This window comes from Eurosta solidaginis, chromosome 1, assembly GCF_040869045.1.
Source record: "Eurosta solidaginis isolate ZX-2024a chromosome 1, ASM4086904v1, whole genome shotgun sequence".
Lineage (NCBI taxonomy): Eukaryota > Metazoa > Arthropoda > Insecta > Diptera > Tephritidae > Eurosta > Eurosta solidaginis.
In genome coordinates this window covers 11,610,607-11,634,866 of record NC_090319.1, presented here as the reverse complement: position 1 = coordinate 11,634,866, position 24,260 = coordinate 11,610,607, and the positions used below count along the sequence as shown (strand labels likewise).

Genomic DNA, 24,260 nt, shown 5'->3' with positions numbered 1-24,260 from the left:
TTATTTTAATAACGTTTTTTAATAAATTTTTTATTTTCTCATTTTTTTTAACAAAAAATATTTTAACTGACAAAATCACATTTCTCGCATCTTAGGAGCTAATCTAAAATTTATTTTATAGAGCTTTCTCTCACGCCATTGTTAACTATATCTCAAGCTTTATTATTCATGTATCATAACTTTAATAGCGTCACCATGGCCATAACGTGCAGTTTCGAAAGCCTTTGCCGTATCGGTAATATCAAAGTGGTGTGTAATTAAACGTTTCGCATTTATTTTACCCGAAGCTATTAACGCCAGCGCAGCAGGGTAACTAAAAATTAGAATTTCCATGAAAAAAACTTGTTTCAAATTAATAAAAACTTACTCATTGCAATAACGAAAAACACCGCGTATGTCCACCTCGCGTACTAATGCATTCATAAGAGGTATTTTTGGCTCTGCCTCATCCATTCCCACAATAACGACGCAGCCACCTGAACGTGTGACCTGCAAGTCAAATTGCACACAAGTACATAATTAGCTGGTCACATTAGCATTTATATATATATTTTTTTAAGTTACCAAAATGCTCACGCGCGCCGTACTCTCGGCACCGCAGCAATCGATCGACTTATCTGGTTCTGCACCCATTACTGCATGTACCTGCTTTACAACGTCCTTATCAGTATCATTCTTGTTTATTAGTAGGGTATGCGTAGCACCAAGTTCTTTCGCCACATCCAAACGGTGTTGGACCAAATCTGTAATTAGTATCTTTTCGGCGCCCATTGCTTCTGCAGCGAGCAATGTAACTAAGCCAATTGGACCAGCACCTAGTACAAGTACCCTCGAGCCGAGTCCTACACCAGCGCGCTGACAAGCATGTACCCCCACTGAGAGGGGCTCGAGTAATGCACCCTCTTCCATGCTTACGTGATCGGGCAATTTGAAACAGAAATTTGCAGCATGTTTGAAGTACCGTGCGAGATTCCCATCATTTGGTGGGGTAGCACAAAACACCATATCGGGGCAGAGATTATATTTACCAACTTTGCAGTGATCGCAATAACGGCAGGGTACACCGGGTTCACAAGCGACACGATCGCCAACAGCTAAGTGTTTGACTTTTTTGCCAACTTTAGCTACAACGCCAGCTGCTTCGTGCCCCATAACCATTGGTTTGTTAAGTATGAAATCGCCAATACGTCCACTAACCAAGTAATGTACATCAGAAGCGCAAATGCCTACTGAGTCCATAGCAAGAAGTACCTCTAAAATATAAGTAAGTAAGTTGTTATTTTAAGGACGTGATTGCAAGTAATTCACGTGAATACGAACCATCATCAGCAATCTCCGGTATAGGGCGTTGCTCCTGGTAAAGAGGAAAACAGAAAGTTATTTTGACATCGGAATATCTTTTTCAGAGCAATATAAAATTGACGTTTCACCAGAACTCTACAAAAATACAAATGACTCATTCCTATGAGCAAACAATTCATTCCTATAAATCGAAGATTCTTAGATTTCCCAAATTGGGTGTTAAGCTCGGGACCCGCCACTTAAAAACCGCAAACAATGCAATATCTAATAAGCCTCATAAGATCTTGAAGGCATCTTTGTTTGAAGGCATATAGCTAGTGTGCCAGTCCCTAGAGGAAAAAGTACAGATTCCTGGCTGGTTTATGTGCTTTGAAACCACGCGCAGGACGGCGCAGAAGGGCAACAGGAAATTGTCACGTCTACCACAGGGGCCATAAAGAGGGAGCATAACGTTGGAGGCCCGGTATTGATTTTGTGGAGGCAAAGAGATTTCGGTTTAACCCAGATATGCCGACGGACCTCCTGGTGAAGCAATTTCCACATTTTTTTTAAATACCGTTCTTTTAACATAAAATATAACAAAAATTGAGATAAATCAAAAAAAAATTTTTTCAAACGATTTTGTAGGGTGTACTACATGTAGTACGCTGTGCACATTCACAAGAAAAAAGTAGTAACTTTTGGTTATATAGGAAAACTCGTTCTTATTTTTCTAGAGTATTATTATCTATATATTAATACGCTTAAAAAATTTTCATACAATCAATTGACAGGCTGTTTCGCTTAGTTAGCGTACGTAGAGTCATATAAAAGTTATATGAATCGATTCGTATGGATCAGCCGCAGTGCATGGGCCTATTTTTGTTAACAAATATTACTCTATTTGTTTATAATTAATAGAAAGTTTTTTGTAAATTCGAAAATCTGTGCAAATATCGAAATTGCCATCTGTAGGACCCATTATGTTCACAAACCCCTCTGAATCCGAAATTCCAAAAGCTGCATTGTCGCGTTGCTCAAATGTTTCATCCACATATGTACATATTCGTACGCGCCAAACGGGAGAGAACTACCGTCTCACTCATTTTCAGTTCAAATAGAATATTGTTTCCCATTGTTGCCACTTACCTATATTGGTCTGTACCAAAATCCTGAACAAATTGTTCTAAAATTATTGTTAGCGCACAAAAAAACTTTAAAGAGAAGTAATAACTTAACCGGCCCATTTTTTTGGACAAATTTTACTTACACGTAAATGCATAGGTCTTTATTTAACAGATTCTTTGTTTTTTATTTTAGTTTCTTTCAAAAAAATATGAAATCAAAAATAATGAGTCAACTTTTGTTCGAACTCACTAAATTTATTTATTTATAACAATTAATTGCAAATTTGAACCAAAATGTTTTTTGCATTTCCAGATTTTATACTCATTTTAGCACGTCTTATACTGAACAAAAAATAAATAAATTTGCTACAATGATATTACATTAAAATTTGTATATTGCCTTTTATGCTAATTTATTTTGATTTTTCTTATTTTATTTTATTATATTATCTTTTATTTCAACTTAGTTTATTATTATTTAAATGCAACTTGATTGCATCGGAATATTTCAAGTTGTATATTAAAAGAAAAAAGCGACCCAAAAACGTTTTCGATTTTAGGTCGAAATATTGCATAGGCCGATTATTGCTCTACTATATTTATTATTAGGTTAACTTTGTTCGATTATAATATGCCCATTACATTAATTCGAAAATGTAAAATTTTTGGCTGAAAAACTTCACAAAAGTTGGAACTGTACACGTGGCCCCACTTTATAAATTTTCAATAGGGGAAAAAACGGATTGGCTGAATCGGAAAATTTCACGTTGTATATGAAACGAAAAAAAAACTTCTCAAAACGTTTTCGATTTTAGGTTAAAATGGCAACCGGCATCATAACGGCTTTTACCCAATTCAATACTGTAAATGCTTGCAGGCACCAAACGGCGAGAGAACACTCCCTCACTCATTTTCAGTTCGAATATTATATATATAATATTGTTTCCCCATTGTTGCCACTTACCTATATTGGTCTGTATCAAAATCCTAAAAAAATTGTTCCAAGATAATTGTTAGCACACAAAGAAACCTTAAAGAGAAGTAATAATTTAACCGGCCCATTTTTTTGGACAAATTTTTCTTACACGTAAATACATAGGTCTTTATTTAACAGATTCTTTGTTTTTTATTTTAATTGTTTTCAAAAAAAACATGAAATCACAAATATTGAGTTAACTTTTGTTGAAACTAACTTAATTTCTTTATAACAATTAATGGCAAATTTGCCCGAAAATGTTTTTGCATTTGCAGATTTAATCCTCATATTAGATAAAGTACGTCTTATACTGAACAAAAAATAATAAATTTGTTACAAAAATATAAAATTAAATTTTTTATATTGTCTTTTATGCTAATTTATTTTATTTTATTATATATTCTTTTATTTCAACTTAGTATATTATTATTTAGATGCAACTTGACTGAATCGAAAATTAAAAAAAAAATACAAATTGGTCGAATTTCGACCACAGGCGATACTAGTTTCATTTAAAGTTAAAAACTGAAAAACTGGGCTTATATACATATTTTTTTCTTACCGATTACGCGACTCGCATTTTTGATATTAAAAAAGGAAATCAAGGAATTGCAACAGAAACTTTTTTTCAAAGCCAACTATGATGCCTGTTTTGTACAGTAGCACAGGGACAGGTTGGTTAATTAGTTTAAATGGGTTGGTGTCGAAATTCTGTATGTACAAAATTCTGCTTTTTAAAATTCGGCTTTTTTAAAATTCTGCTTTCTAAAATTCTGCTTTCAAAATTCTATATTACAACATTCTGTATTACAAAATTCTGTATTAAAATATAATGTTAACAATGTTAAAGAGGTCATGTAATTATTTTGAAAAAGTGTGCCGTGCACAGTAATTCTGCGTAGAACACTTTTCTGCATAGGCGGCCTACGACATGCCAAGTCCGGGTGTGTGGTATAACCGTGGCTACCGCCACGGTGATGTCCTTCTGTGTAGTATACCCTTCTGCGTAGGCGGCCTTCGGCCGCACTTTAAAAAAATAAACCTTAGCCGATCCCACACCGGCTATGCCATGCCATGATTCCGGAATTTTGACTTCCAGAATTAAACATGCAAACTTTTGAAAAAGCAGAATTTTAGAAAGCAGAATTTTAAAAAGCAGAATTTAAAAAAGCAGAATTTTGTTCAAGCAAAATTTTTTTGCAATTTACAGAATTTTGTCACCCAGAATTTTGTAATACAGAATAATGACACGCTCCCGTTTAAAGTACTGTGAACGAAATATAACAGGTGTACTACATGTAGTAAGCTCGGCACCCAGATATGCGGGTTAAAGTTCTGCTGTTTACGGCTGTAAGGAAGCGTCTTGCCGCGGCTCGGAAAAAAGGGCACTGCTTTAGATGATGGGTCACAGAAAAAGTCTACGAAAACTCTACAAAAATATCCGGCAGATTAAAGATTTCCGTGGAAAATTCCTGTACGCATGATAACAGCGGCCTAGAAACTAACTTATAGTTAAGTTACTAAGTTTTGAAGCGCCCTTTCATCTCATTTCAAGATAGCGGAAGATGATGCGCCACCCCAGCTATGGCGCAGTGAGAATAGTAATATGCTGACTAAAGAACAACACGGCCGTAGGTTACGCCGAGCATATTGGAATTTAAGTGAGTTCTGCCCAAACTGCAAGAGATATAAATCGCAAACCGCGCTAATTACAGCGTAATCAGCTTACTTTATATCGCATATAAGATTCTATGAACTGATTGGACTTTATCCGTGCAGTTTACCACATTATAAATCCACTATTGACCAGATTTTCCCATTACGACAAAGTCCGCAGCAGACTCATGGTAATAGTATTGACACGCACCACCTTTTTGTAGAGTTGAAAGATGCTTTTAGCAAATTGAGCTGCTTATGTCGTGCTATGTATGCTATTGAGTTCCCTTCAAAGCTTGCCAAATGGCGATCCGCGATACCAGGAGCATCGTAAAGATTCGGAAGGACCTCTCTGAGCCAATTAAAATCGAAGGAGGCTTAACACAAGTCAACTCCCTATGCTGCGATTTGTTCAACCAAGTTTCATCGTTCCCAATTTTAATTTTTGGGACTGTGAGGCACTCTGTCTATCTCAGAACTGCCAATAACAGCGAAAACAATATCATCCTATAAATCAGACGGAGAATCATTCTAGCCGAAAGGCAAAAGTAATGTCATCCCTCCAATTATTATCTCTCTTATGTTTGCTCGATTTTTCAAATGCATTTGACTCAGTTGACCATCCATCCTCTGCTTTGCTTTAAGCTCAAATCTTATTCCGGGTTTGGTGAATCAGCCTTAATGTTTTTTAAGGACTATTTATCTGGTCGTTTGCAAAGGGTAAAAGTCGGATCAGTAGCCTCGCAACTTTAACTCCTCAGGGCTCTATTTTGGGTCCCTTGTTATTTACTATATTTGGTAATGACGTTTTTTTGACTTGCAAATACGCTACCGTGCACGCTTATGCTGACGATATTCAGCTGTAGCTTTCAGGTCCCATTGTTAATGTTAGTTTGGTTGTTGAAAATCTAACAAAGATATATACTCCATTAGCTTAAATGCAGCAAAATCATATGTCCTGGCCATACTTAACCGGAAAGTGATGGTCGAAGACATTCCAGCTGTTATCCTGAACAATTATGTACTAAAGCTGGGCAGTAAATTTACCAACTTGGGATTCGTAATCAACTCTTCTCTTAGCTTCATATATCATATCACCTGGACTATGCTCGAAGTTTATGCCACTCTGTGGAACCTGAGACAATCTGCACATTTCACCCCGCTTACTATCTGGCGCTACGGTTAATTTTACCTATTATTACATACTCTGAGTTAGTATATAGTAGACTTGATTGTAGGTCTTCTCATAAAATAGACGTTCTATTTAACCACGTTTCCGGATATGTTTATGGATTGCGTAAATTTGACCAAATTTCTGCGTGGAGAACCTCTCTTCTGGGATGTGAGATTTCCGAATATATGAAATCCAGAAACTGTATTTTCTTATATCGGCCTACGCTGCACTGCAAAACACCTCGGTATCCACATTGTAACGAATTTAGTGAAACTCCGCTTATTCCAAACCTTCTGCTAACGTTCGAATCGCTAAACTGTTGAATAAATAACTCCTTGAGAGTACTTCTCATAACTATTACTTCACAACTAATTGCGTGTTTAAATCAAACTGCTTAGTCATGCCTCAGCTTGCGCTGCTTTTATAATATCGGTTTCCTCATTCACCCATTTCTCCTAAAGTCTAGTAATTTCGTGAACTTCATGCTTGTTTACCAGTTATATACATGTATATTTGTAGTTTGTATCCATATGCGTGTGGATATGTGAATACTACTTCGCTGATGATGACATGCGTTTGGGAGTATCTCTCTGCTGCCTTGTATGTGTGTGTGTAGATGATGATTGATTTGTTTACGTACCTACATACAAGTGGCTGCTTAGTGATGGTATTATCGCTTAGTGATCATAATATTCGTCACACTGCCTCCACCTAAGTCTGATCGTCCCGATCAGACAAATCTCTCGATCTAGCCGCTGCTAGCCTCTCCAAATGAACCACCCTTCAATTTAGTGGTTTCCCAATGGTTTGTATGCGGTAGATGGTATCATTGATCCTTCTGATAACTGTTGAATAAATAACTCCAATATTCAATAATGCAAAATGGTCTTTATTAGACCTTTGAGAGTACTTCTCATAACTCTTGCTTCACAACTAATTGCGTGTTTAAATCAAACTGCTTAGTTATGCCTCAGCTTGCGCAGCTCTTATACTCTCGATTTCCTCATTCACCCATTTCTCCTAAAGTCCATTAATTTCGTGAACTTCGTGCTTGTTTACCAGTTATATACATGAATATTTGTATCCATATGTGTGTGTATATGTGAATACTACTTCGCTGATGATGACATGCGTTTGTGAGTATCTCTCTGCTGCCTTGTATGTATGTGTGTACATGATGATTGATTTGTTTACGTACCTACATACAAGTGGCTGCTTAGTTTCGGCTTAGTGATGGTAGTGTAACGAATTTATTGAAATTCCGCTTATTCCAAATTCTCTGCTGACATTCGAATCGCTAAACTGTTGAATAAATAACTCCAATATTAAATAATGCAAAAATGGCCTTCATTAGACTACTTTCAAATAAATAACTCTACTATTGCTCGACAGATAGCGTGCTTTATCAAAACTGATTTTCGCGCTTCTACTGTTGCTGCTTTTATACTGTGTGATTTCCTCGTTGCATCTTCTAGGCGCTTCCAGAATTTACTTCGTTACTGGTATATAATTATAACTACAGATGCACGTGTGTAGCTGTCATATGCGCGTGTATTTGTGAGCGACACTACCATAATTACAATTGCATAATTTTGGGAGCATCTGAGATAAGATATCTGCAGGTGTTTGTGCGTTGCTTCTCCGCTACGTGTACGTACATATGTGTAGACATAATGATTGATTCGTTTATGTGGATACATAATGATTGATTTATGGATGTGCATACAAGTCACTCTTAGCATCGGCTTAGAGATGATAGTATCCCTTAGAGTTGCTAATATTCGTCACACTGCCCTCCACCTAAGTCTGATCGTCTCGATCAGACAAATCTCTCGACCTAAACGCTGCCAGCCTTTCCAAATTAACCACTTTCATTTTGGTTCGTGGTTTGCCAATGGTTTGTATGCGGTACACTACATCGTTGATCCGTTTTACAACTTTGTATGGGCCTTCCCAATTACACTGCAATTTCGGGGGCAAACCTTTTATTCGTTGTGGGTTGTATAACAGCACCAAATCTCCTTCCTGAAACCCTTCAGAATTAATTGCTTTATCGTACCTCGCTTTCATCTTGTCACTCATAATCTTTGATCGTTGCCTTACAAGATCGTTTATCTCTCTCAGCTCCTCTTCCAAGACACCAGTGAATTTCTTGACATTTCTCTCCGCATCGGCATCTATCCCAAACTTCAAATCAGCTGGCAGTCGAAGGTCATTGCCAAAAATTACCTTTGTGGGAGTTTGGCCCGTTGTCTCATGCACTGCTGATCGGTAAGCCATCAAGAATAATGATATATGTATATCCCACTCCTTATGGTACTTGTCTAATACTTTCCTTAAATGCTCCTCCAATGTTCTATTGAATCGTTCCACCATACCATCGGACTGAGGATGCAATGCAGTTGTCCGTGTTTTTCGAATTCCCAATGACTTACACATTTCCCGGAACACAGCTGATTCGAAATTCCTGCCTTTGTCAGAATGTAACTCCATTGGTACACCATACCTTGCAACCCAATTGTTTATAAACACTTCTGCTACTGTTTCCGCTTCTTGATTTGGGATTGGGTATACCTCTGGCCATTTGCTGAAATAATCCATAACCACCAGTACATATTTGTTTCCGCAGTTGCTAGTAGGAAATGGGCCTGCGACATCCATAGCGATCCTTTCAAATGGCACACCTGAGTTATATTGCTTCATCTGGCCATGACTTCGGGTTTTGGGCCCTTTCGCTCTGCTGCAAACCTCGCAGTTCGCAATCCACTCAGTGACCGACTGACGGCACCCAACCAAATAGAATCTCTGTTTAATCTTCTCGAGCGTCTTCGTGATTCCAAGATGACCTCCGCTTGGACCATTATGCAGCTCGCTGATCACGTCTGGAATCCTCTTTCTGGGGACAACTAACAGTTTCTTCTTGCTTTGACCATCCTCACCCTCCTTCGATGCAAGCAACCGGATATCAATTCCAAACTGTTCCACTGTGCCCAATATGACTTCGCAATGGGACTCTCTGCTGACATCTCCTCTTTATTTGGCCTTTCGTTTCGTTCGAGCCCTTGCATAACATGTGACAGATCAGTATCTTCTAGCTGACACCTCCTTAGTTGTTCCTTGTCCCATTCATCTGTACATGTTATAGTCATTAGCCGGACTACTATAAGGTCTTCTTTAGCCTCGGCCTTTGAACAGTGCTTGCATTCCAAACTACATGGGCTTCGTGACATTGCATCAGCATTTCCATGGGTACTACCTTTTCGATGCTCAATGGAAAAGTCATAGCTTTGTAGTCGCTCGATCCACCGTGCCAGTTGTCCTTCCGAATTACGGAACTGCAGAAGCCATTGCATTGCGTGATCTGTCCTGACGCGGAATCGCTGGCCGTACAGGTATTTGTGAAAATGTTTAATGCACTCTACCAATGCCAACAGCTCTCTCCGGGTAACGCAGTAGTTCCTCTCTGGTTTTCCAATTGAACGGCTTTAATATGCAACTACCTTCTCCTGTCCATCAAACAGTTGTGACAAAACTCCTCCTATAGCATATCCACTCGCATCTGTATCTAGAATAAATGTTGCTCCTGGAATTGGATATGCCAACATTGGGGCAGTGCACAAACGCTCCTTCAATGTTTGGAAAGCCACCTCTTGCTCCTTTTTCCATTCAAAAGCTTTATTTTTTCTTGTAAGCTCATGGAGGCTGTGGGCTACGCTGGAAAAGTTTGGTACAAATCGACGGTAATATGTGCACAGCCCAAGGAAACTTCTCAGTTCATGCACGTTCAGTGGTCTTGGCCAGTCCTTTACTTCCTCTATCTTTTCATTCGCAGTACAGATGCCTTCTGTCATTACCTTATGACCCAAATAATTTACTTCCTTTTTAAAAAGCGAACACTTTTTGGGACTTAGTTTCAGACCAGAACCAGCTATTCTTTGGAAAACCTCCTCCAATTTCTTCAGATGTTCTTCGAAGTTCTTTCCCAATACGATGATGTCGTCTAGGTACACTAAGCATGTTTTCCAATGTAGTCCTTTCTGTACCTGATCCATGAGTCTTTCAAAAGTAGCTGGTGCATTACATAGTCCAAAAAGCATCACTGTAAATTGCCAAAGACCATCACCGACACTGAAGGCTGTTTTCTCTTTGTCTTCCTCTTTCACTTCCACTTGCCAGTAGCCGCTTTTCAAGTCCAGTGTGGAAAACCATTTCGTACCAGAGAGCGAGTCCAGAGTGTCGTCAATTCTTGGCAATGGGTAGATATCCTTTTTCGTAACGTCATTCAACTTCCGGTAGTCCACGCAAAACCTCATTTTTCCATCCTTCTTCTTTACAAGTACTACCGGTGAGCTCCATGGACTAGCTGATGGTTCGATGACGCCGCTGTTGCTCATTTCTTGTATAATTTGACTGACAACTTCGCCAGTGGAACACTACGTGGAGCTTGACGGATCGGCTTCGCATCTCCAGTGTCAATTTGATGTTTCACAACGTTGGGGCGCCCTGGTTTGGAGCCATCTTGTTCGAATATGTTCGCGTATTTTATGAGCAGTTGTTTTGCCTTACTCTGATAGTCTTCCTCTAGTCCCTCCGTCCATGCCATGATGTCATCTGAAAGATCAATATTGCTAGTTGAAACCTCCTCCTGGAGCTGTTCACAATTGATTATTACTTCAGCCTCTTGGCATCTTCCCAAAATAGCTCCTCTGGTCAGTTTGAGTGGTGACTTGAACTCATTGAGTACTCTTACCGGGATACGTCCATCTTGTTTTGTCATAGTCAGGATTTTTTCTACAAGTATGTTCGGTGTTGATTTGTTTGCTGCCTCGACAACCCACAATTTGTTTGGCACACAATCTCCATCAACCTTTGCCCAGATGACTGCTTCGGATTTTGGTGGTGTTTGCTGACTCTCTTCCACCAGGACTCGTTTACTGCTGTAGCCTCTCTCGTAGCCGAAATTAAGTGGCACATCCATGTTCTTATATCGCATCGTCTTGCTTTGCATATCGACCTTGATGCCTTGGTCGATTAAGAAATCCACTCCAATTATGATTTCATCAACAATCTCTGCCACTATAAAATTGTTTACTACCATGACGTTCCCAACTGCTACTTCACATGCTCTTCTCCAATTACCTGGGTATCCTCTACCGTAGATGTACGTAATCTTGCTCAAAGCAATGGTCTTATCTTCTTGTTGACTAAATCCGCTCGAATGATAGAATGAGATGCACCCGTATCTACAGTCAGTAAACGTTCCTTTCCATCCACATGTCCTCCGACAGTAAGATTGCTTGACCTTCTTCCAATTTGCGACATAGAGATTATGGTGCATTCAATTGAGGGAGCCAGCTGTCGCCCCTTGCGGCTGACTCGCTTTAGTTTAACGATTGGGTGGATTTGGAGATTTGCTCATCTCCTCAGCTCTGCGTTTACGGTCACCCACATTGCTGGTACTGTTAGGATTGGTACTGCAATAACATGCAATGTGCCCTGGCTTTCCACATTTAAAGCATTTGACGGCACCATCGTTTTTCTGCTGCGTTCCTTTTAGTGCTTCCAAAATTGTGTCTACCCAGTCTGGTCTTTCCACTTCCACGCGATGAGCTTTGTATGCGGGCTTACTTAAAAGTGACGCTGTTTCTTGAGTCAGTGCATGGGATACCGTTTCTGCGAATGTGGGTTTTGGGTTTGCATATGTTACTCGCTTCGTTTCGCCGTCCCGTATGTCGTTTATAAAGCTCTGAATTTTTACCCTTTCAGTGTATTCCACGGGTGCGTCCGCATTTGCAAGATGAGCCAACCTTTCAACATCCGAAGCAAACTCCTGCAAAGCTTTGGTAACGGTTTTGCAACTCTATTTGGTATATCTGCTTCCTGTGTTCGCTTCCGTATCGCCTCTCTAGAGCGCTCATCAATATTTCGTAGTTGTTCCGCTCCCCCTCGGGAATAGTCTGTAGGACTTCAGCAGCATATCCTTTCAATGCCACGAATAGTGCAGCAACTTTATCTTCAGTACTCCAGTTGTTCACTGCTGCGGTCTTCTCAAACTGAATTTTAAACACCTGGAAAGGAACAGAGCCGTCAAAAGATGGAGTTTTTGCCTTCGTATTGCTTGCTGAAACAACTGGGCGATTTAGTTGCAACTCCTGTATGTGACCTGGCAATGTTTCAATCTCGGCATCAATTTTGTTCTCAAGTTGCAAAATTTTTGTGTCTTGCGCCTCCATCTTCGAAGAAATACGTGCTTCTTGCTCTTCCAGTTGTGCAGAGATCTGCGCTGATATTTGTGCCGACATTTCGGATATTCGTGCCTCTTGTGCTTCAATCTTCGATGTTATATGGTTCTCCTGCGATTCCAGTTGAGATGCTATACGTGTCTCCTGTGATTCCATCTGTGATGACATTTTGAGTTTCCAGTTGAGTTTCCATATTGGATGTAATCTGTGTCGACATTTCTGACATACGTGTTTCTTGTGCTTCAATCTTCGATGTTATTTCTGACATTTGCGATGACATTGATGTTACTGTCGATGTTTGTGCAGATATTGCAGCCAAAATCACGTTCAAGTCTGTCCTCGTAACTGTCTGCGATGTTTCGTTTTTCTCTTAAATTTTTGCTGTTGTCTCGTCCCAATCAGGATAAAAGACATGATCGTCCACATCAATTCCTCGCGACTCCATTACCTCTCGTAGCCGTGCTTGAAGTTCGATCTTATTGCCGGTTGAATTCAATCCACGGTTCTCCAACTCCTTTTTCAGTTGCTGAATCCTCAATTCACTCAACTTTGCCATGTCCAAGTTGTATTCCCAATCTTCGGAATTTATTCAACAATTCCTCTTCTGACACCAATTGTAACGAATTTACTGAAATTCCGCTTATTCCAAATTTTCTGCTGACGTTGGAATCGCTAAACTGTTGAATAAATAACTCCAATATTGAATACTGCAAAAATGGCTTAATCAAAACTGATTTTCGCGCCTTTACTGTTGCTGCTTTTATACTGTGTGATTTCCTTCACATACCACTTCTCCTTGGACTTGGTTATACTCGCCAGTGACCGTACGCAATCTTGCTCAGGTAATTGCTTTACTCTCCTGTTGACCAAATCAGATCGGATTAAGGAATGAGATGCGGCCGTATCTACAGTCAGTACACGCTCCTTGCCATCCACATTTCCTCTGACGGTAAGACTGCTCGATTTTCTTCCGATTTGTGATACAGAAATAACGGGACATTCCACAGCTGGTGCTAGCTCTCGATCTTTACATCTGACTCGCTCTTGCTCATCTCCTTCAGCTTTGCGTTGACGACCAACCAAGTTGGAACTACCAGGACCGGTGCTGCAATCACGTGCAATGTGACGTGGGCTACCGCCCTTGAAACACTTCATAACTCCGGCATTTTTCTGTTGTTATCCCTTCAGTGCTTCCAAACTTGTGTCTACCCAATCTGGCCTTTCTACTTCACACGGCGTGCTTTGAAACCTGGTTTACTCAATAGTGAGGCAGTTTCCTGAGTCAATGCATGTGATACCGTTTCTGCAAATGTTGGCTTTGGGTTTGCATATGTAGCTCGCTTTGTATCGACGTCCCGTATGCCATTTATAAAGCTCTGAATCTTTATCCTTTCAGTGTGTTCCACGGGTGCGTCTGCATTTGCCAAATGACCCAACCTTTCAACATCCGAAGCAAACTCCTGCAATGTCTCATTCATTTTTTGGTAATGGTTTTGCAACTCAATTTGGTATATCTGTTTTCTACGCTCGCTTCCGTAACGTCTCTCCACAGCGGCCATCAATCTCTGGAATAGTTTGTAAGATTTCCGCTACAGGCCCTTTCATTGCCACGAACAGTGCAGCTATTTTATCTTCAGCATTCCAATTGTTCACTGCTGCGGTCTTCTCGAACTGTAGCTTAAGGACCTGGAAAGGAACAGAACCGCCAAAAGATGGAGTTTTTACCTTCGTATTACTCGCTGAAGCAGCCGGGCGATTAAGTTCCAATTCCTGTATACGACCTCTCAAAGCATTCAAATTTTTCTTCAAACTGCATTATTTTTTCGTCCATGCGCGCTTCGAGTTTTGATGATATATGCGCCTCTTGTGCTTCTAGTTGTACTGTTATGCATGTCTCTTGTTCTTTAAGTTGAGTTGCCATATATGTATGTCTTTTGTTCTTCCAGCTGTGATGAAATTTGTGTTTCCTGTGCTTCAATCTTGGCTATTATGCGTGTCTGCTGGGATTCTAGTTGTGTTTTCATCTTGGATGTTATGCGTGTCTCCTGGGATTCCAAATGGGATACCATATACGTCTTCTGTTCTTCCAGTTGAGATGACATGTTGGTTGATATTTGTGACGACATTTCTGTTATACGTGTTTCCTGGGCCTCCATTTCTGTCGATATCTGCGATAACAAAGCCAATATCGCATTAGTCTCGCCGCTTGCGACTGGATTCAGACTTCCGTTCTTCTCTTCCAATTTTTTCATGGTCTCGTCCCCATCAGGATGAAAGACATACTCGTCCACATTAATTCCTTCCAACTCCATATCCTCTCGTAGCCGTGCTTGAAGTTCGATTTTATTGGCGGTTGTATTCAATAAACGGGTCTCCAACTCCTTTTTCAGTTACTGGATGCCCAAGTTGTATTCGAAATCTTCGGAATTTATTCAACAATTCCTCTTCTGACACCAATTGTAACGAACTTAGTGAAATTCGCTTATTCCAAACCTTCTGATAACGCTCGAATCGCTAAACTGTTGAATAAATAACTCCAATATTCAATAATGCAAAATGGTATTTATTAGACTACTTTCACAACTAATTGCGTGTTTAAATCAAACTGTTTAGTCATGCCTCAGCTTGTGCTGCTTTTATACTCTCGGTTTCCTCGTTCACCCAATTCTCCTAAGGTCTAGTAATTTCGTGAACTTCATGCTTGTTTACCAGTTATATACATGTATATTTGTAGTTTGTATCCATATGGGTTTGTATATGTGAGTACTACTTCGCTGATGGAGACATGCGTTTATGAGTACCAAGTAACAAAAGGTAATAGATAGGAAATGAGTTGGTAATAGTTAAAGTGAGGGCCTACTGCTGAATTTTAACACAGTCAATTATATGAATTACCAACTCACATACTTGGGTAAATGAATTGATCAGCTGTTCACTTTACCGACTCACTTTTGTTCAAAATAACAACAACGATTTTAAAACGAAATTTACTTTCTTCTGTCACCTCGCAACATATTACCAACTCGCATACCTTTTTCAGTTCTGAATTCTTTTGCTACTGGGTATCTCTCTGCTGCCTTGTATGTATGTGTGTACATGATGATTGATTTGTTTACGTACATACAAGTGGCTGTTTAGTATCGGCTTAGTGATCATAATATTCGTCACATTCCCCAGATAGGAGCGCTTCTTGGAGTTAGTACTTCCCACATTTAAATTTAAAAATTCGGAAAGGCTGTTTTTCATCAACGCCATTCGTCTTTGGAATGCAATTCCTTATTCCGTAAAAGCCAGTTTAACAAAGGCAACTTCGGAAAACTGATCTACAGTCATTTCTCTGCTAGTCAATGAATCATTATATTTTTAAGAGTGACTTAATTTCAAGCTGTATGCAATGTTTGTCCTAAGCATATAATCTTAACATAATTATTTTATTTTTAAATATTTATTTTATCGGCCCTAGCAAGCGAAGATTAGTGGGGTTGCTGGTTTTTTAATTACTTATTTGCATTACTTTTAAGATAGAATATATCTGATATTTCTATTTTATTGTGTCCCCACGCATTTATATTTTTGATAATTTTGCTCTTGTACTATAAAAGACTAAAGCTGCAAGTATGCACCGACGTGTGTCGTTCGCAGGGACGTTTGTCGTACGACAAACGTTTGACCGAACCCTCAAGCCCGTAGGAATCAATGTGTGCGTCTGTGTACATGTACATAACATATTTGTGTGTGTATTGTTTACAGCAGAGCACTGTTGCCATTGACCAGTTTGCATGCATGCTTATGGAAACATCAACTTTATCCATTTTAATTTTTTATGTTGTAAAAGGCTGGCATTAATATTAAATAAACTAGAAGACCCGGCAGAAGTTGTCCTCCCTAAATTTGGCCAATCTGCATACATTTTAATTAGCTTTTTCGGTCTGACTCTGGCCTCCCCCTCTTCATTTTTTCCTAATTCTTTTACTCACTCCTCCCTCCGTCTTTTTCGCTTCATCTATCTCCATCTTCGTCTCATTCTATCTCTTTCTCAATCTCCCTCTCTCTTTTCTCTTCTCTCAATTTCTTCTCATTCTTCTGCATCCCTTATTGCCTGTCCCAGAAGGTGGTATGTATTTTATTCCAGTCCCAGTTCTAGTCCTAATCCCAGTCCCAGTCCGTCTCTGGATAATATATTACTCTGTACTAAAGCACTCATCAACAGCTTTCATTTGATATCCATATTCTATACACGCATTCTAGGGGTACCCGGGTCCACGTTTTCGCCTATATCTGGAGACCCTAATTACCCAGTGGTATGAAAATTACCCTCTAATAAAGCACTCATCAACAGCTTTCATTTGATATCCACATTCTATAAACACATTCTAGAGGTACCCGGGTCCACGTTTGGCCTATATCTCGAGACCCTAGTCACCCAGGGGTATGAAAATTACCCTCTACTAAAGCACTCATCAACAGCTTTCATTTGATATTCATATTCTATAAACACATTTTAGGGGTACCCGGGTCCACGTTTTGGCCTATATCTCGAGACCCTAATCACCCAGGGGTATGAAAATTACCCTCTAATAAAGCACTCATCAACAGCTTTCATTTGATATCCACATTCTATAAACACATTCTAGGGGTACCCGGGTCCACGTTTTGGCCTATATCTCGATACCCTAGTCACCCAGGGGAATGAAAATTACCCTCTGCTAAAGCATTCATCCACAGCTTTCATTTGATATCCATATTCTATAAACAAATTCTAGGGGTACCCAGGTCCACGTTTTGGCCTATATTTCGAGACCCTAGTCACCCAGGAGTATGAAAATTACCCTCTACTAAAGCAATCATCAACAGCTTCCATTTGATATCCATATTCTATACACACATTCTAGGGGTACCCATGTCCACGTTTTGGCCTATATCTCGAGACCCTAGTCACCCAGTGGTATGAAAATTACCCTCTACTAAAGCACTCATCAACAGCTTTCATTTGATATCTATAAACACATTCTAGGGGTACCCAAGTCTACGTTTTGGCCTATATCTCGAGACCCCAATCACACAGGGGTATGAAAATTACCCTCTAACAAAGCGCTCATCAACAGCTTTCATTTGATATCTATAAACACATTCTAGGGGTACCCGGGTTCACGTTTTGCCCTATATCTCGAGACCCCAATCACACAGGGGTATGAAAATTACCCTCTAATAAAGCGCTCATCAACAACTTTCATTTGATATCTATAAACACATTATAGGGGTACCCGGGTTCACGTTTTGGCCTATATCTCGAGACCCCAGTCACCCAGGGGTATGAAAATTACCCTCTACTAAAGCACTCATCAACAGCTTTCATTTGATACACATTCGAGGTGTGCCCGGGTCCACGTTTTGGCCTTTATTTCGAGACCCTAGTCACCCAGGGGTATGAAAATTACCCTCTACTAAAGCACTCATCAACAGCTTTCATTTGATATCCATATTCTATACATATATTCTAGGGGTACCCAGGTCCACGTTTTGGCTTATATCTCGAGACCCTAGTCACCCAAGGGTATGAAAATTACCCTCTACTAAAGCACTCATCAACAGCTTTCTTTTGATATCCATATTCTATAAACGCACTCTAGGGGTACCCGGGTCCACGTTTTGGCCTATATCTCGAGACCCTAGTCACCAATAGGTATGAAAACTACCCTGTACTAAAGCACTCATCAACAGCTTTCATTTGATATCCATATTGTATAAACACATTCTAGGGGTGCCCGGGTCCACGTTTTGGCCTATATCTCGAGACCCTAGTCACCCAGGGGTATGAAAATTACCCTCTACTAAAGCACTCATCAACATATTTCATTTGGTATCCATATCCTATACACACATTCTAGGGGTACCCGGGTCCACGTTTTGGCCTATATCTCGAGACCCTAGAGACCTATCCTAAATTTCAAGTTAGATCAAACTACACACGGTGTGCAAAACAAATTCAAAATCGGTTCAGTAGTTTAGGAGTCCATTTGCCCCAATTGTGTGACACGTGTTTTTTATATATTAAGATATAAATAGATTACATATTTATAATCTGCACTTTTATATAATTATTTCGAATTATTTTCACAATTTTTCAAATTTTAATTAGGTGTTTTTCCATGAAACTGCAAACGGTCAAAAATTAGCGCACAAAAGTTTACTAGGCAACTCTCTCTTGTGAGAGAGCGATCAGCTGACACGTTCTTATGGAAAAAATCAAAATTGTTTTGATTTCTACGTTCCGGGCTACGTACGTACGGGCGTTGCACTTCGGTGAGTTTTCGTTTACATTGCACATTCATAAGATAGGTCTTGTCAGCTGACACGTTTTTTGTGCGTGTGTTCGTGGGTAACTACAGCTTAAGTCTTATTGTCCTAAAATAAAATAAAGAAATGTAAGGCGCGATAACCTCCCAAGAGATTTTAGGCCGAGCTTCTCTTCCAATTTGTGTCGTGCCCCTTTTAATTTATCCTACAAATTGGCGGGACGGGACCTACTTTTTTTATGTCGACTCCGAACGGCATCTGCAAGGCATATGAGTTTTCACTGAGAGCTTTTCATGGCAGAAATACATTCGGAGTGCTTGCCAAACACTGCCGAGCGGCGACCCCGCTAAGAAAAATTTTCTTCTAATTGAAAAATCTTCTTTCTAAAATTTTTGATGTTGTTTTGCCCGGGGCGTGAACCCAGGATCCCCGGTGTGGTAGGCGGAGCACGCTACCATCACACCACGGCGGCTGTACGTACTAATGTTTAATTACTAAATAAATACAAATATACACCCTATGTACAATATTTAAAAGCTGTCTAAATGTTTATATGTGGACATACTATATACGGGGTATTCCATCCCATTTCGACCAATTTTGAACCCGACCCCTTTAGAATTGGCTGAAAGTTTTTCTTCTTTTTCTACACGAAAGACGTTTTTCAGAATTTTTTCAAATTTTTTCATCCAACTCAAAAAAAGTTATGAATTTTTAAAAAAACACTGTTTTTTTTCAAAATGCTATAACTTTTTCAAAAATTGACCGTTTGGGATCTTTTTTTTTTTTTAATTTGTTTTTAACTTTTCGGACAAAATACAAACAAATTTTTAAAGTTTTTTTTTTTTATTTTTCAGTTTTTCGAGATTTTTCGAATTTCGCCATTTTTTTCCCGGAGTGCCCCGATTTTTTTATATATTTTTTTTATTTAATTGAAAAAAAAATTTCAAAAATAATAATACACATACGAATGTATGGACAGCGAAAGCGAGTCATTTTAATCGTAGATTACCATAATATATAAAGAAAAGAATACTTAAAAATCATTTTCTTACATTTTTTTGTTATATAAAAAAATTGATAAAAAAAAAAATTTTTATTTTTGAAAATTTTTTTTTCAATTAAATAAAAAAAAAGTATAAAAAAATCGGCCCACTCCGGGATTAGTGGGGATGATTGCAGAATTGATTGAAGTTTTTTATGAAAAAAAAAAATATAAATAAAAATGGCAAAATTCGAAAAATCTCGAAAAACTAAAAAATTAAAAAAAAAAACTTTAAAAATTTTTTTGTATTTTTTCCGAAAAGTACATTTAAAAACAAATTAAAAAAAAAAAAAGATCCCAAACGGTCAATTTTTGAAAAAGTTATAGCATTTTGAAAACAAAAACGGTGTTTTTTTTTTTAAATTCATAACTTTTTTTGAGTTGGATGAAAAAATTTGAAAAAATTCTGAAAAACGTCTTTCGTAAGGTAGAAAAAGAAGAAAAACTTTCAGCCAATTCTAAAGGGGTCGGGTTCAAAATCGGTCGAAATGGGATGGAATACCCCATATACATATGCTTATGTATATATGTTTATATTATAAAGTTGTCATGATAATTATAGTTTTTTGGCGACCGTTTTGTTTTTAATTTAATTTGTTTTGCCGGCTTTAGGTCCTGGGTGATATATTTTGATTACTCAACGGTAATCGTTTTCATGGCGATTGTTGACAAATACAAAACATTAACAAATTAAAAATCAAAATGTTTCTCTTTGTTTTTTTTTTTTTTCAATAGGACTTGAGCTCATTAAATAAAAAAAATATAAAACAAGTAAGGAAGGCTAAGTTCGGGTGTAACCGAACATTACATACTCAGTTGAGAGCTGTGGAGACAAAGTAAGAAAATCACCATGTTGTAAAAAGAACCTAGGGTAACCCTGGAATGTGTTTGTATGACATGTGTATCAAATGGAAGGTATTAAAGAGTATTTTAAGAGGAAGTGGGCCATAGTTCTTTAGATGGACGCCATTTAGGGATATCGCCATAAAGGTGGACCAGGCCTGACTCTAGAATTTATTTTGTACGATATGGGTATGAAATGGAAGGTGTTAATGAGTATTTTAAAAGGGCGTAGGCCTTAGTTCTATAGGTGGATGCCTTTTCGAGATATCGCCATAAACGTGGACCAGGGGTGACTCTAGAATTTGTTTGTACGATATGGGTATCATATGAAAGGTGTTAATGAGTATTTTAAAAGGGCGTAGGCCTTAGTTCTATAGGTGGACGCCTTTTCGAAATATCGCCATAAAGGTGGACCAGGGGTGACTCTAGAATTTGTTTGTACTATATGGGTATCAAATGAAAGGTGTTAATGAGTATTTTAAAAAGGAGTGGGGCTTAGTTCTATGTGTGGACGCCTTTTCGAGATATCGCCATAAACGTGGACCAGGGGTGACTCTAGAATTTGTTTGTACTATATGGGTATCAAATGAAAGGTGTTAATGAGTATTTTAAAAGGGAGTGGGCCTTAGTTCTATAGGTGGATGCCTTTTCGAGATATCGCCATAAACGTGGACCAGGGGTAACTCTAGAATTTGTTTGTACGATATGGGTGTTATTATATGAAAGGTGTTAATGAGTATTTTAAAAAGGAGTGGGCCTTAGTTCTATATGTGGACGCCTTTTCGAGATATCGCCATAAACGTGGACCAGGGGTGACTCTATAATTTGTTTGTACTATATGGGTATCAAATGAAAGGTGTTAATGAGTATTTTAAAAGGGCGTGGGCCTTAGTTCTATAGGTGGACGCCTTTTCGAAATATCGCCATAAAGGTGGACCAGGGGTGACTCTAGAATTTGTTTGTACGATATGGGTATCAAATGAAAGGTGTTAATGAGTATTTTAAAAGGGCGTGGGCCTTAGTTCTATAGGTGGACGCCTTTTCGAAATATCGCCATAAAGGTGGGCCAGGGGTGACTCTAGAATGTGTTTGTACGATATGGGTATCAAATGAAAGGCGTTAATGAGTATTTTAAAAAGGAGTGGGCCTTAGTTCTATATGTGGACGTCTTTTCGAGATATCGCCATAAACGTGGACCAGGGGTGACTCTAGAATGTGTTTGTACGATATGGGTATCAAATTAAAGGTATTAATGAGGGTTTTAAAAGGGAGTGGCCCTTAGTTGTATATGTGAAGGCGTTTTCGCGATATCGACCAAAATGTAGACCAGGGTGATCCAGAACATATCTGTCGGGTACCGCTAATTTATTTATATATGTAATACCACGAACAGTATTCCTTCCAAGATTCCAAGGGCTTTTGATTTCGCCCTGCAAAACTTTTTCATTTTTTTCTACTTAATATGGTAGGTGTCACACCCATTTTACCAAGTTTTTTCTAAAGTTATATTTTGCGTCAATAGACCAATACAATTACCATGTTTCATCCCTTTTTTCGTATTTGGTATATAATTATGGCATTTTTTTTCATTTTTCGTAATTTTCGATATCGAAAAAGTGGGCGTGGTCATAGTCGAATTTCGGCCAATTTTTACACCAATACAAAGTGAGTTCAGATAAGTACGTCAACTGAGTTTAGTAAAGATATATGGATTTTTGCTCAAGTTATCGTGTTAACGGCCGAGCGGAAGGACAGACGGCCGACTGTGTATAAAAACTTGGCGTGGCTTCAACCGATTTCGCCCTTTTTCACAGAAAACAGTTATCGTCCTAGAATCTAAGCCTCTACCAAATTTCACAAGGATTGGTAAATTTTTGTTCGACTTATGGCATTAAAAGTATCCTAGACAAATTAAATGAAAAAGGGCGGAGCCACGCCCATTTTGAAATTTTCTTTTATTTTTGTATTTTGTTGCACCATGTCATTACTGGTGTTGAATGTTGACATAATTTACTTATATACTGTAAAGATATTAACTTTTCTTTTAAAATTTGAATTAAAAAAAACATTTTTTTAAAAAGTGGGTGTTCTCGTTCTCCGATTTTGCTAATTTTTATTAAGCAGACATATAGTAATAAGAGTATAGTTCCTTCCAAATTTCATCATGATATCTTCAACGACTGCCAAATTACAGCTTGCAAAACTTCTAAATTACCTTCTTTTAAAAGTGGGCGGTGCCACTCCCATTGTCCAAAATTTTACTAGTTTTCTATTCTGCGTCATAAGTTCAACTCACCTACCAAGTTTCATCGGTTAATCCATATTTGGTAATGAATTATCGCACTTTTTCGATTTTTCGAAATTTCAGCAAGATACCTCAAAATTTACTCAAGTTATCGTGTTAACGGGCAGACGGACGGACGGACGGACAGACATAGCTCAATCGAATTTTTTTTCGATACTGATGATTTTGATATATGGAAGTCTATATCTATCTCGATTCCTTTATACCTGTACAACCAACCGTTATCCAATCAAAGTTAATATACTCTGTGAGCTCTGCTCAACTGAGTATAAAAAAATCGGCCCACTCGGGGATTAGTGGGGATGATTGCAGAATTGATTGAAGTTTTTCATGAGAAAAAGAAAATGGCGAAATTCGAAAAATCTCGAAAAACTGAAAAATTAAAAAAAAAAAACTTTAAAAATTTTTTTGTATTTTTTCCGAAAGGTACATTTAAAAACAAATTTAAAAAAAAAAAAATATCACAAACGGTTAATTTTTGAAAAAGTTATAGCATTTTGAAAACAAAAACGGTGTTTTTTTTTAAATTCATAACTTTTTTAGAGTTGGATGAAAAAATTTGAAAAAATTCTGAAAAACGTCTTTTGTAAGCTAGAAAAAGTAAGCCAATAAAAATTGAAATCACGTCTCTTATTCAATCTATCCTCTCTGGTAGTAGCCATACTGAACATCCTGTCAGGCAGTTGACAGATACGATATCACACTTGTTTTATCCACAAAGCTCAAAACTAATTTAATGCGCAGATAGACAGATATGAGGTTAATATAATATGACATTGTCGCGGATTGATATTAGAAAAATGCCTCGCCATTGTGACTTGACTTCGTTTGACACATGCCTTCTATTTTAAATTTCATTTTTCAATTTGACGTCCCATCCTAATTTATTTGCGGTAAATCATTTGTTTAAAAACTCACCAGACGCAAATCCTCAATGCCATACAATACTGCTGTTAGATTGTCCTTTGCCATTTTTTTTATTTAGATTATACTAGCTGTGATGCACTTGACTGGACGAAGTGTTCCAAAAAATTACTATTTTTATGCAATGCTCACCACGAACTGAAATGGATTAAACAATGTGTAACATCACCAAGTAGCAAAGTTGCAATATGTATAATTTTTACCGGTGTGGGTTGTGTACGAAGTGCATTCTATCTCGAAATATTTTTCTCAATTCCGGGGCTTCGGGACTCGAAAAATTGTCGTCCTGGAATGTCGACGAGAAGGGCAGTTGCTACTAGCAACTTGCTAGCTAACCTTGTACCAACAGCGCTTTAAATCCCCGTCACATAAGATTTTTGATCCAACATC

At 38.4% G+C, this 24,260-nt stretch overlaps 1 protein-coding gene across 1 annotated transcript; it reads right to left on the bottom strand.

Moving 5' to 3' along the window:
* On the bottom strand, window positions 1-24,022 carry LOC137248955 (sorbitol dehydrogenase-like). Its single transcript, XM_067779981.1, has 5 exons — window positions 23,865-24,022; window positions 1,321-1,354; window positions 565-1,253; window positions 368-489; window positions 1-313 (listed from the first exon to the last, which is right to left on the bottom strand). The coding sequence occupies exons 1-5, from the start codon at window positions 23,916-23,918 to the stop codon at window positions 163-165; spliced, it is 1,050 nt and encodes a 349-aa protein (XP_067636082.1). The 5' UTR covers window positions 23,919-24,022; the 3' UTR covers window positions 1-162.
* Window positions 24,023-24,260: the final 238 nt, after the last annotated feature.